Genomic DNA, 13,508 nt, shown 5'->3' on the forward strand with positions numbered 1-13,508 from the left:
ATTCACCCACACATTGGGGCCCACTTGCCCAGGTGATGAATATGTGGTCCGGGCCATGGGTCATGGGCCATGTACTTTGGGTGTGAACAGGACAGTTCATGCACTAACCTATATATAAATATCAAGCTAGCCATGCATAGCACGGATTTTTTGTGTGGTTTTAGCAGAGGTGCTAACCAACACCACACCATTCCATTAGGATCCATCCCTGTACGGTACTACAGTGGTCCCATATCTATATGTGGCTCCGTACTTTTGTGTTACGTACTCTGATGTAATAGTTAATATTACATCTTGATCGTACGTGATGGGATGTAGTCGTCATAGGATGTTTATTTCTATCACGTAGTAAAATAGAGAGATAAAATTTTGTAAACAAATAGATCTCAAGTTCCATCATTAATATGTTAGTCATGCATGAAGTTCATTGCTTAGCAAAACAAAGCATTGGTTTTCAATAGATTTAGTAAGCAAAATTAGCAATGGGATCATCTTCTGCCAATTTCGATTTCAATAGATGGAAATCGATAAAAAATTAAAAAAGATCAGCCATAATAATCGACCTAAACTAGAGAAAGCAACTTCTTTTTCAAATTGCGAATTAGATCTAACCAATTTTGATTGGTTTTTACTATAATCATAGATCTGATTCTGATTTCTCCTCAAACATTGATATCTGTAGCTTTGTGCATAGTTAGAAAATCAGATTTTTCAACTCAATTTGTCGTATTCAAATTCAAGTGACTTGAGGGAGCCAAATTTGATTAGGGTGAATCATGCTTTCTTTCTTTCTTTTTTTTCTTTTTTTTATGCTAACCCCTTGGGGTTAACTAAGGCTATGATTGTCTTCACGAGCACAATAAGAAAAATGGGTTAATATTGAAAATGACAAACAAAATTTCTAATGTTTTGTTTATTTGCAGACCAAACTTATACTCTAAAAAGTATATGATTCCAAAAAAACCTTAAAAAAATAAAATATAAATATAAAATATAAAATATAAAAAGGACAAAACAAAAGCCTGTGAATTTCTCATAACTCAAGTAAAAACACCAAATCAATAAAAATTTGGCCTGACTTAAATCTGGTCAATTTGGTCATTTTATAAACTTGGATTCTTAAATCCTGATCAAGTTTCATGTTTTTTTTTTTTTTTTCATTCGAATTTGATGACTCTTTTAGGTAAAACCTGATTTTCCAATTATGATTGTACGCTATGTTACACTAGAATGTATACCAATTATTTAAATGATTAACTTTCGATGTAAAATTTGGCATGTGATCTATTTAATGATCAGATTTGCCATTTGATTCTTCTATTGGAAGTAGATGTTGATTGTATTCTTCCAATGGAATTATATATTCATGGTTGGCGAAAAGGGAAAATACAAATATATTTTCTAATCTCAATTACATGGATTTAGGGTTGGGATTTGAGATAAACGAATCCTATTCTAAGTAGTTCTACCATCAAAACAAGTCCCATAAAATGTCATATATTCCTTGATGCGGACAATAATAATGAGATTAGCTTTTCATCTCCTCCGCTGCCACAAAGGAAGTATATAAGGTGTGATGACACAATAATACATCACACTACTGGACTGCTTGATTCAAAAGCTACCCATTATTATTATCCATTTTATACACAACCCCGTGGTTACTTTGGGGCCACACATGAACGAAAGAGATGACACCATTACATATATTGGATGGCCTAGATTACTCCTTATAAGAGAAACATAATTAAATCATAGTTACCATCTATAAGGTGTCTTCATACTTAACCCCTAAGGTAAGGGTTCAATTGGTTGGTTTGGTCTAATTTTGGATAGGTTAAACCATTTCATTATTATATTTGGTCAAATCAAAATTAAACCATCAAGTTGAAATTCAGTCTCGGGCGATTTTGATTTTGGTTTTGATTTTGATCAGTAACCTTTTATTGGGCTATCATCAATGGTATGATTCAAATTTCAGTGTGATTTTATTTTTGTGTTACATATAAGTATTTGAAAAACGACAATAAGAACATTTTTTTCCAAAATTGGTTTGATTTTCAATTCCGATCGGCCCAATCAGTTCACTTTATTTTTAAGTCCCTAGAAACCCTAATCCGAAACCACCCGACAAAAGGGTTCGATTTTGATGATCCAGGTTTGTTCTTTTGGGTCTAGTTGGTCCAACCGGTTCAATTTTAAATTTTATGCTAAACTAGTAAAGATCCTAATTCCTTGGGAGGGTTGAACCAAGTAACATTCCCTATATTTAGCTGTTGCCGTTTTGCAAGATAGATCAAGAGAAGTGCCTTCCCAAACCCCAGAAGAGAGAGAAATAGAGAAGAGAGAGAAAGAGAGAGAATCCGGGGTGAAGGGGGGTTCTTTACCTTAGTATCCTGAGTTCAAAAAATTTAATAGATCCAAACCCTAACCCTAAGATAAAAGGGTCTCCGCAGGAGTAGTAGTTGAAGAAGAGGCAACCATCGCCTCCATCTGTGTCGAAATTAAATTCTTTTCTTTCAATTCCAAATTTCCAACCCCTGTCTCCCTATACTTCTTCTTCTTCTTCTTCTTTATTTATAGGCTTCCTTCTCTGGGTAGAAGACTCTAAAATAAAAAATCTCTCTTTGTATTCTCTTTCTTTCTCTGATTTCAATTCGCTTTTCAGATCCTAGAATTCCAAATTCTTTCTTCTCTCAACTCTGGCCGTTGTGAATGGTGGAAACTGACGGCTGTGATTTCATGCTTTACTCACACCCTGCGAGGGCAACCGCGCGATTCCCAGCCGCGCAGTTTTCCTCTCAATCTTTCTTTGCAGTAGCCCACCACTGCCTTCCTTTCTCTGCTGCATCTGTCTTCTCCTTCGGTTCCTGCAAGCAAGGCTGGTACTACCGCTGCCTCGGCGTTGATCCCTGAAGAAATTAACCCGTTTTCCTTCCTACCCATCTCACCTTTCTTCGATCTATCATCGCCTTAATCTCTATTCTTATCGGGTTTCGTTTCTTTTGTTTTGATTCGATTCAATTCGATTCTCATAACCCTTCATCTTGTTCAGTTATTTTGGTAGCGCATTCGATCAGATACATCAAATAGAAGAAAAAAAAATATGTTGCTTCAGAAGCCCAAGAAGAACAACCAGAGCGTCAAGGGCAAACGCCTCTTGATCACCATCAATGTCCTGGGAAGCGCAGGACCTCTTCGATTCGTTGTCAATGAGGAAGAACTCGTGGCCGCGGTCATTGACACCGCCCTTAAATCTTATGCTCGCGAGGGTCGTCTCCCTGTTCTGGGTTCTGATCTGAATAATTTCCTCCTTTACTGCGCCAATGCCGGAGCCGATGGTATTGTAACACATCCATAATGAATTCTCTGGATTTCTTTTTACTAATTTGGTTGATATTTACGAGGATTTTGCTTTTGCAGCTTTGAGTCCGTGGGAGACCATTGGATCTGGCGGAGGAAGGAATTTCGTGCTGTACAAGAAACCGCAGCATCAGCCAACCGAGTCAGTTGGAGGTGAGAAACCAACACCGACGCAGATGATTGCTAGGAAGGGAAATGGTGGCTGGAAATCATGGATTAACAAATCCCTGAGTCTCAAGATCTATTCTCATTGATTCCAAATTCATGGAATCTTCGATGAAGGAAGAAGGAAGAGGGAAGATACCCTCAAAAGACTTCACTTTGATCATTTAAAATTGATGTTCCTCTTCAAAACAAATATAATGGAGATTATGGAACACCTTTATTTCCTGTCATAATTTGCTTTATTTTTTTAGATTTTGGGTTTCGTGTTTCGAGAATGATGAATGTTCTCCATTGAATAAAAAGTTGTGCTCCTTCCCGAGCTTTGAACTCGGATGATCTTCGATAATAACTACTCTGTCGTGGTTCTGTAATCTCTGTAGTTTGATTTTGCTTGCTTGCTTGTTTGCTTGTTTGATTCAATAAGATCAATTTTGAAATGGGTTTTTCATTAATAAATGAATCAGTTTTGCCTGATGGAGAGGTTCTGGTTCTAAAATTGTGAACCTCAACTACTGCATTTCCCTACTTTGTCAATGGTAAGTTTTGCTCTCAAAATCTCCAGGTTGGCTTTGGTTGGATATTCGGATTCTGAGATGCTGATTTGGAACATAGGCTACTTAAAAGCTTAGTTACGAATTATTTATGAATAATTCGATCTGAATCGTAATCAAATTCAAAAATTTTTAAAATTTTTGAATTTTATAGATTTTTTTTAAATTCACGAATAATTACTCGTATGTTACTTTTCTTCTTTTTCTAATAGAAACATACAAATAGATAATCTCCCACACTTTTACAAAAAAAAATTTTCACCCCGTTTTGGGTTTGATTAAGTTTTACAGTTGTTACTCTCTCTGTTCAGTCCCCCTCAATAATTTGAGTAATAAAAAATGAGTTTAGAAAAATAAAGTTAAATATAATATTTTTATCTTTAAAATTTAAAATTTTAATTTTTATATCATTTGTATATTATGTACATATGATAATTGATAGATAATATGAAACAAGTATTGCAAATATTAAAAATAACATCTGAATTTTTTTTCCGCTTTTTATTTTTTAAACAAATAATTCCCAAATCTGAACTCGAATTTTATTCAATAGTCACGTTTGTGTGCATGACAGCATGAGTCTATTACCTTCTAGTGTTGTTGTTTACTGTTTTAAGGGGAATTAACTATCACTCCCCTACACTTGACCCATATTTACTAAAATTCCCCTACCTTTTACATTTTTACTAACATATTACAATTTTTTCAATTTGATTGGTTCAAAAAAACCAAACCGCTAACAAGTTTTGTCTCATCCAATCATTAAGGATATTATAAATTCAAAAAAGAATAATTTTTTATCCGATTTATATCTATATCGGTATCATATGTTCCAATCAGGTACCACATGTTTTTTAATTTTTTTTTAATCTTTAGATTGGCTGAGACAGATACCAATCTAATATCGATAAAAAAATTGATTGCTAAATTTGTGATGATGGATGAGATAAATAATAATAATAAATAAATAAATCAACATCCCTGATGATTCGATGAGACGAAATAAATAATAATAATAATAAATAAATAATATCTTTAAGGACACAGTAGCTAGTCAATATCCTTGGTGATTGGATGAGATAAAACTTGTAAATGATTTGGCTTAAACCATGTTTTAAACCAATCCATTTGAAAAAAGTGCAATTGGTCCCAATTGGTTACAAGTGAAAAGGAAGAGTAATCTGAGTATTTAAAAAAAAACAGGGGAGAACGAGATGTAAGAATAAAAAAGCAAGCGAGTATTAGTAAAAATGTAAAAAGCAAGGGAGTTTAAGTAAAAATGTAAAAAGCAAGTGAGTTTTAGTAAATATAGGCCAAGTGCAGAGGAGTGATAGTAAATTCCCCCGATGTTTTAATCGTGCAGACATATAAAAATTGTACCCACTGCACAAAACTCTAGAGGTATAAGAGGGTTATAATGTACGAAGTCTTATTCAAGTAATAGTCAAACTTGCAATCATTACATCACATTTGAAAGAACAATCTTACTGTTGTGCCAAGATTCACCCTCATCATTGTCAAAGTAATTAAAAATATGTTTTGATTTACGAAAGAATCTGCAATATTTGAAACCACGGGATGTATATTGGATTTTTGGTGATTAAAATTTGCACAAAACCATTGGTCAAATATGCCACATCTTTAAAATAGGAATGAGGAAAACGTGGTTGAAAACATGCTTGCTTTAAAGCATCGCGTGGAGTATGATCACCAGATTCCACGGAGAGGATTGAAGTTGTTCTTACTTTTATATTTGTGAAGTTTTCAACCTATTCAATGTACAAAGTTAGAAGAAATGATTTACGCATTGACAATGGCACATGTGTCTCATACTCTCTCTCCTCCCTGCTTATGTGGATCGTTAGGCACTCCCTCATTTATGTCATTTACTTAATTTGAAAGATTAGATCTCTCTCATACATGTGTTAGGAAACTGATTTACATGATTTGATTCAATTTCCTCTACAATGATGACGTCAAACACCCTCTCCCTATGTGATAGTTTTACAGTTTCACTTGAATACTAAGAAGAAAAGGTGGGGATCATCATTCATTAAAGAGAAAGAAAAAATCCTTTTTTTGACCATGATATAAATTTGATTTTTCTCCATATTAATTGGCATAAAAAACCTTCTCCCAGCCCTAAACAGTTTTACAGTTTCGCTCGAACAAGAAGAAGAAAAGGTGGGAATCATCATTCATGAAAAGGAAAGAAAAATTCATTTTTTATGACAACGACATAAATTTGATTTCCCTTATGTGCTAATAGTTTCATAGTTTCACTTGAACATGAAAAAGACAGTTTCACTTGAATACAAAGAAGAAATGGTGGAGTTTCATGTAAGAGGAAAGCAAAATTTCTTTTTTATGACAATGATATGAAGTATCAAAGAAAATAAAATAGGATAATCCTAAAATAGGAAGGGACTCACATCCTTTCAAAAAGTATCCTCTCCTCTACCTCAGCGATCTTTATATGCAAATTAATAGCCAACACATCTTTAATGCTTCACATATTGGAAGGGCATCACTTGGTTGGCTTCCAAACATATTTATTAGTTAATATTAATAGATGACAAATCTAGACAAAGATCTCTCTCTCTCTCTCTCCCCTTCCTTTCTTTTCCTATTGTTGGTTCTTAAGTCTCAAACAATAGAGCAATTGAGATAAGACCCTACAAAATAACTTTGTTGTAGGGGACAAGTTCAAAATATCTGTTTGATTCAATAAATATATATATATATATATATTATTCAATAAATTTGAAGACTCAATTCAAGTGAACTTTCATATTAAACAATTGCTTTGTTTCATCATTTCATGAGGCCTTGTTTGTCTTCATCAATCTTCCGTCTTTTTCTTTTCTTCCAACTATCTTTCTTCCTTTCTTTTTTCTTCCTCTTTAATATTAAACAAAGAGAAGAAAAAAAAAATTCTAATTGTGTAAGAGAATCACAAAGATATTCTTGTGCAATGGTGAGAGTCTTTTTTTTCTACCCAAAACAATAAAAAAAAAGTCCTTTTTAAAATATGACCAAATAACTCGTATAGTCGTGGGACCAAAAATTCTAAATTTGTTATATAAAGATGACCAAGTATAGAGTATGGTGGAATATCCTTCTAAAAAATTGAAAAAAGTCTGGCATCACAAATGCTCACATCTTTACCTAACCTATATATCTTTTATTTTTAGTTTTTAAATAAAAATCTCAACCTCTTTATTGATCAATATATCTATCTAGGCTATGTTTGGAAGCTAAAAATAGAAAATAAAAGAAAATAAAAAACATAATAAGATAATAATAATAATGATGAGATAATAATTGATTTTTATGTGCTTTTTTCTCTCTTCAATTTCTTTTTCTTTTTTTTTCTAACTTCGGACATAGCATGTTTAAATGTTATAATATTAATAATGAATAAAGTTTACATATTCTATTCTTATGAGTGAAATACATATATACGGAAAATCTTGTTGTGAGAAAATTGTAACCTTATTTTTTTGTCCTTTTAGTATAAAACCTTTTTTTTTTAAACAAAGGTAAAACCATGTTATATCACATATCTACTTGAAAAACATACATAACAATGACTACTCTTAAGAATGACATAACAATAGATCATCTTCAAATTATTCTGAAAATATTTTTCTATACCTGATTGAAAAAACTTTTGGAATTAAACAATAAAAAATTAAAAGAAGGTTATAACTTTTCCGGACGCACCACTTTGATGACGACAAGATGTACAATTATGTTTGTATAGTTGGCATATTTCTTTCTTATTGCTCTTGTCATAAGTATTTCAAATACAAATTAGGAGAAAGGAATCTTGTGCCACCTGCCTGCTTAGGAAGGGATTCCTCTTGTATACTATCAATATACTATGTGGACAAGTGATGTGACAATCACGATCCTTGCATAGAGTGCATATAGTTTGGATTAGCCACAAATTTAAGAGCCTCATTTAGTGAAATAGACTCTAATGTATCGACACACATACCATGTATGCTGACTAGTACTTGATATTCCGCCCAGTACTATGCACTCTTATAGTTAAGATTTTGCCCAAAAAATAAATAAATAAATAAATGAGCTCCAATTAACTGAGTCGTCACATGGTAGATATTTAGGCGTCATAGGAAACCCTTTCAAGGTGGGCCATGCAGAAACAAGAGCTTAGTTGATTACATCATTCTCTTAAATAAGTCTACTATTGACTGATTTCATAATTAGATTAGAAAAAATAAAATATTATTGAAGTATAAAATAAGTATAATTTATGAATAAAGTGAGCTATTTTAATTATGACACAAACTGTTAGAAGTTTGTTATACTAATATTATTGAAATCCAATTTCTTAGAAAGTCGGCTACTATGGTAGCTCAATAAGAATGCAAGGAGTAGTCCCTAATCCAAAATTACCCTATATTTCTCTATGTAGGCTATAGGATTAAATCCTGCGGAGGATCTACCACTTCCAGTGCTGTCTTTCTCACTGGTTATTAGTGAAAAAGGAAGAAAAGCTCCAGAGATATCCGCAGATTATGCTTCTGAGTCCCCAATATTTGCAACACTACATGCTGTGTTGATTAGAAAAAAAAAAAGCAGATTAGATTGGAATTCGGAAGGGAAGGGACAAGGAAAAACGGAAAGGATAGGTAGCCATTGGTGTCTATTTCAGTTTACAAACATTAACAGGTGCTTTGGTCTCTCGTCCTTGTGCTTAATGTACGGGTTATATGATTACATATCATATCATATTAGTTTTTTGAACCAACTCCTTTTCCTTGATTTACGCAGCTGTTTCTCTCTCTCTCTCTCTCTCTCTCTCTCTCAAGTGAAGTGACTATACACTATAGATGTAAGAAAGTGACTGGAGAGTGGAGGCTTTGGTTTGATCCTTGGCAATCCAAATTGTCAAAAAAGATCTGACTTTAGGTTATTAGCCATATCATAACTGCAATTCCTTGACACTACTTAAGATTGAGTTGTTGGAAAATTTAGGAAGATAATGACTCAAGTAAAAGTAAGGGTGTCAATCGGATTGATTCGATTCAAAATATAAATTATAGAAACTAAAACAAAATCGAATCGAGAATAGAAATACATTTTCAAAATCATAAACTCAATTTCAGTTTTTATTTGGTATCGTAATCAGTTTTGGTCTTATTTTAATTTTCATGAATCATCCACAAAGATATTTCACCAATGTAGAATATTAGGCCTTCAAACAATCCAAAATGATTAAGGATCGTTAACAGGGTTTAAAACATGGAAATCAGGATCTAAATCAGGTCTAGCTCGTTCCAAAACTGTCTTAATCTAGATCAGCCTTGACCGATTCAGCAGATTAAATTCTGATTTTTGAATCCCTGGTCGAACAGGCCAAACTAGCCTCAATTGACCCAGATTAATCCCACTGAAGACATCTCATTGGGGTTGAACTTCTAGCTTATTGATAGGTTGTTAGGCGGTTGGTGTGGATGATTGATGGATCCACCCACTTAGTCCCCACATTTTTTAAATTACTTGTAGCTAATAGTTGTAGTATTAGAATAAGTGTAGCTCAATGTACTTCCTTGTTGGCTCCTCTGTGGCTCTTGTGTCTGTGCCCCTTAATGGGTCTTACCTGGCATAGAGGCCCTTGCACTAGCACACCGAAAAGAAGAAGAAGATATCTCAGCTAAAGCATATTGGTCTTAATTCCCACTGCTTCATGCTAGAGTTGGCTTAGTGAAATCACTACTTTTAAAAATTTTAAATTGAAGAGTGAAGTGGCTATCCATTAAGTTAGGATAAGACTGAGTTTATCGTTTGTTATTGTTGAAGTGGTTGCCTATGTTGAAATTGCCTTTTTGTCAAAGGACTAGACTATTGAAGCTAGTCTCATGCTACATTGATCATTTCATAGCTTCTTATTGGTGCAATACTCTCTATATCATTTGTTTTGTTTAGGGAACTCTTTGTTGCGTTTTATGTCTTGTATTCTATAATGTTTCACATAATTGTTACTAGATTTGTATACATTTGGCTCAAGTTTTGGATCCAATACATGTACATGAGTAAATATGTAATTATATAGATATTAGGGTTTCTCTCGTATTGTATATAATTGTTTGTTTGATTTCTTCCTCAAAATTTGTGCATTCGTTTCCAACGGCCCTGTTTCTATGGGCAAAAGTTCTTGAGCTGACCACGTAAATTACTATTAGTCTCTCTCTCTCCTCACATAAAATGGCCTCCCTGGCTTTGTGTGCAGATACACGTAAGCACAAAGATGAAAGATAACCTAGGAGGGTGAGATTAGATTTGTATTATATCATAGACCATGACAATGTGAAGATGATAGTAATCACTGGAAGTGAACCGTTTCTCCAAGATTAGACTGGCTTGGCGGTCTCTGTATTATATTAGAGTTCATCCTTCACCACTTAAATGTTGGCCCCAGTTTAACACTTTTAATAAAATCTTATTAATGCTTGGCTTCACATCTACCTAATAAAGTCCTCTCATTGGAAATCCAGTGGCTAAAAATAAATAGAACCTCCACCACTTAAGTTTGTCTGCTTTTACCTCTAATGAAGTCTTCATATATAGTTTTGGCATTGAGCCACAAAAAAAAGAGAGGAAAAGATAATGGCCTTCATAATTAAAATACATATATGATCTGATATGATAGCTAAAGCAAAAGCTTTTGTGACATGGCATTAAGAAATAAGTATCTATCAAGTTCAATCATCCAGATAATGCATTTTGGTCGGGAGCATGGTTTACGTCAATGCCTTCTTATGTCTATCTTTCTCCTTCTTTCTATGAATTAAAATCTCTACCTTTAATCGGAAGGAGAGAGATAGACCCATGGAGCATTAGCATAAACCACACTTCTATAAATAACTCAAACCTAGAGTGAAATGATCATGCATGAGGAAAGATTTTAAGGTTGAACATAAAACTTTAAGGCAATAAATGGAGGGAGCTTCTTAAGTACATAGATGCACAGAAAGCCTGAACAAACCAATGTAAAATTTGAACTCCCAATAAAAATTCAAAATCATAAGTAGCAATTTTTCATCACACAACTTCAATCGCCCTCAACCAGATGGTTAATGAGTGGATGAAATGTCTTTCTCATGCTTGTAGTACAAAGTAATAAATTTTTCTTCTTCTTCTTCTTCTATTTGGGCACTATAGCAAACCGGATTGAAGCCCATGTAGGCTGGCCCAAGGTGTTTACCATTTGTATGCAATGGAGGTGGTTTCGGAGTTTACAATTGTTAAAGGGTCTAATCAAAACCTTAAATCAGTATATCGAAATAGCGCCACAAGTAAGTAAATGTACTTAGGATCTCCGCAAACTAAAATTGGACTATAACTTTATAACTCCCAACATCTCAAGAATCTTAGGATCTCAGCAAACTAAAATTGGACTATAACTTTTGTTTGAGATTTAAAATATAACCGCAAGCGTACGGATCAGTGTAGCTACGGGTCGAACACAGGGAGAGCAGCCACTTTATTTTTTATTTCTTTTAATAATGCGAAAGTGAACTGATTAATGGTTGTGATCTAATTCTAATTACCGTCCTAAAAATAACGTCCTAACCATTCGTCATCTAAGAATTTAAAGACGCAAACCACGCAATTAAAATTAAATAAATAAATAACTAAAAATAAACAACCCATGCAATTAAAAAAAAAAATAAATAAATAAGTAAAGGAAAAAAAATGCTGAAATAAAAATAAAGTAAAAGAAAGGGGATAAAGCTAGAGAGAGACTCACAAGTAGGTTTCTCTACTTAGCCCGAGGGATGCATCATAATATGAGCTTCCCTACTTGACCAGAGAGTCACTCTTACAAGGGTTTCTCTACTTGGCTTTAGGGAAAGGGAGACAATTAAAATAAAAGTAATAAATTGATGGTTCTATGGCTAGGAGGGGCAAAGCCAACACATACACTAGCCATGAACCTTGGGGGAAAGGAATAGCAATAATGTAATGACTGAATAAAAATCCTAAATTAAGAAAGAAAGGGTAGTCAGAAGAGGGAATGAGAGGGGGGAGAGAAGACTACTGAAGAAGCCTACTTACTTGAATCAATGCTTGAACTTGAAAAAAAATTGCTCCACGGCTCATGATCTTGTCACCTAGATCTAAGCCTAGAACTATAACTTAAAAAATTACAACCCAATTGCATAAATCATAAACATAAAAAGGCTGAATAAAAATAAAAGAGTGCTTGCACTAATTGAAATAAAAAAAATATTACAAAAGTGATTAAAGCAAAAATAGAGAAGAACTAGAACTAAAGAGAGAAAGAGGAAGAGAGAGAGCAACTAAAGAAAACTAGAAGAAGAATGAATTGTCTCCCCTCCTCTTACATGAGTTGTATTTATAGGGAATGGAGAGGTAGGGTAACAATTTTTTATTTCCTAAAAGAGAGAAACCCACAATTGATTGTGAGATCTTTTGAGTCCAAAAGTGCTAAGGTGGAGGAGAGAGAAGAGAGAAATAAATTTCCTATAATTTTTTTTTGCTTATTTTCTTTCCTTTTTTTTTTCCTAATTTTTTTCTTCTTTTTCTCTCTCCTAGGGACGATTTTCTTCTTCTTTGTGTGATTTGAACAATATTTGGTGATGATGTGGAGGAGAGAGAAGATTTGGACAATCTTTGGTTCTCCCCTTTTTTGTCTCTTTCCTTTTTTTTCTCTTCCCACGATTTTGCTTGCTTCTAAAGCAGAAAATCTTCAACAAAATCTTCTAAAAAAAACAACCATAAGATTCGAACTTGAGACCTCTTGGTGAGCAAGAGAATTTTGTACACCATAGCTCACCAACTAAGCTAGGTAGTTGTTGTTACCAAAAACAAATCTTTAATCACTTAAAGATGTGGTCCATCGATCCTTGTTGGCATTTGAAATATTCCTTGTACCTCTGGGACAATTGCAAACGGGCTGGTTCTGCATCTCGGTTCAGTTCTGATCAATTATTCTTTTTTTGACCCGAAAAAGAATAATCATTTGTACGGGTGACCAAACGAATGTGTACTTTTAATTGAACACGTCCATCTTGCTCATAATTTCGTCCTCTTCGCAACCATGGAAAGAAATAGGACCTCTTTACGTGTAAAATTGAAGATATAGCTCCCGATAGTCCTTAAGGCCTTGAAAATATAAAACCTGCAAAAAGAGAGTAAAACCCAAGGTAGCTCCATTCTAAATATGTAAAATGCATGTTTTACTACCCTAGATTTCACACATAAATGTGCTCATCAGAATTCCCCCACACTTAGACTTTGCTAGTCCTCGAGCAAAACAAAAAGAAAAGAATAAAAATAAAAAANCATCCTCTTCGCAACCATGAAAAGAAATAGGACCTCTTTACGTGTAAAATTGAAGATATAATACCCGATAATCCTTAAGGCCTTAAA

The 13,508-nt window shown here is 33.8% G+C and overlaps 1 protein-coding gene across 1 annotated transcript; it reads left to right on the forward strand.

Annotated features, from left to right (window-relative positions):
- The first annotated feature begins 2,320 nt into the window (after positions 1-2,320).
- LOC122067345 (uncharacterized protein At4g22758-like) lies at positions 2,321-3,877 on the forward strand. The gene is made up of 2 exons (XM_042631169.1): positions 2,321-3,341; positions 3,424-3,877. The coding sequence occupies exons 1-2, from the start codon at positions 3,107-3,109 to the stop codon at positions 3,615-3,617; spliced, it is 429 nt and encodes a 142-aa protein (XP_042487103.1). The 5' UTR covers positions 2,321-3,106; the 3' UTR covers positions 3,618-3,877.
- The last annotated feature ends 9,631 nt before the right edge of the window (positions 3,878-13,508 follow it).

This window comes from Macadamia integrifolia, unplaced genomic scaffold (assembly GCF_013358625.1).
Source record: "Macadamia integrifolia cultivar HAES 741 unplaced genomic scaffold, SCU_Mint_v3 scaffold2859, whole genome shotgun sequence".
Classification (NCBI taxonomy): Eukaryota; Viridiplantae; Streptophyta; class Magnoliopsida; order Proteales; family Proteaceae; genus Macadamia; species Macadamia integrifolia.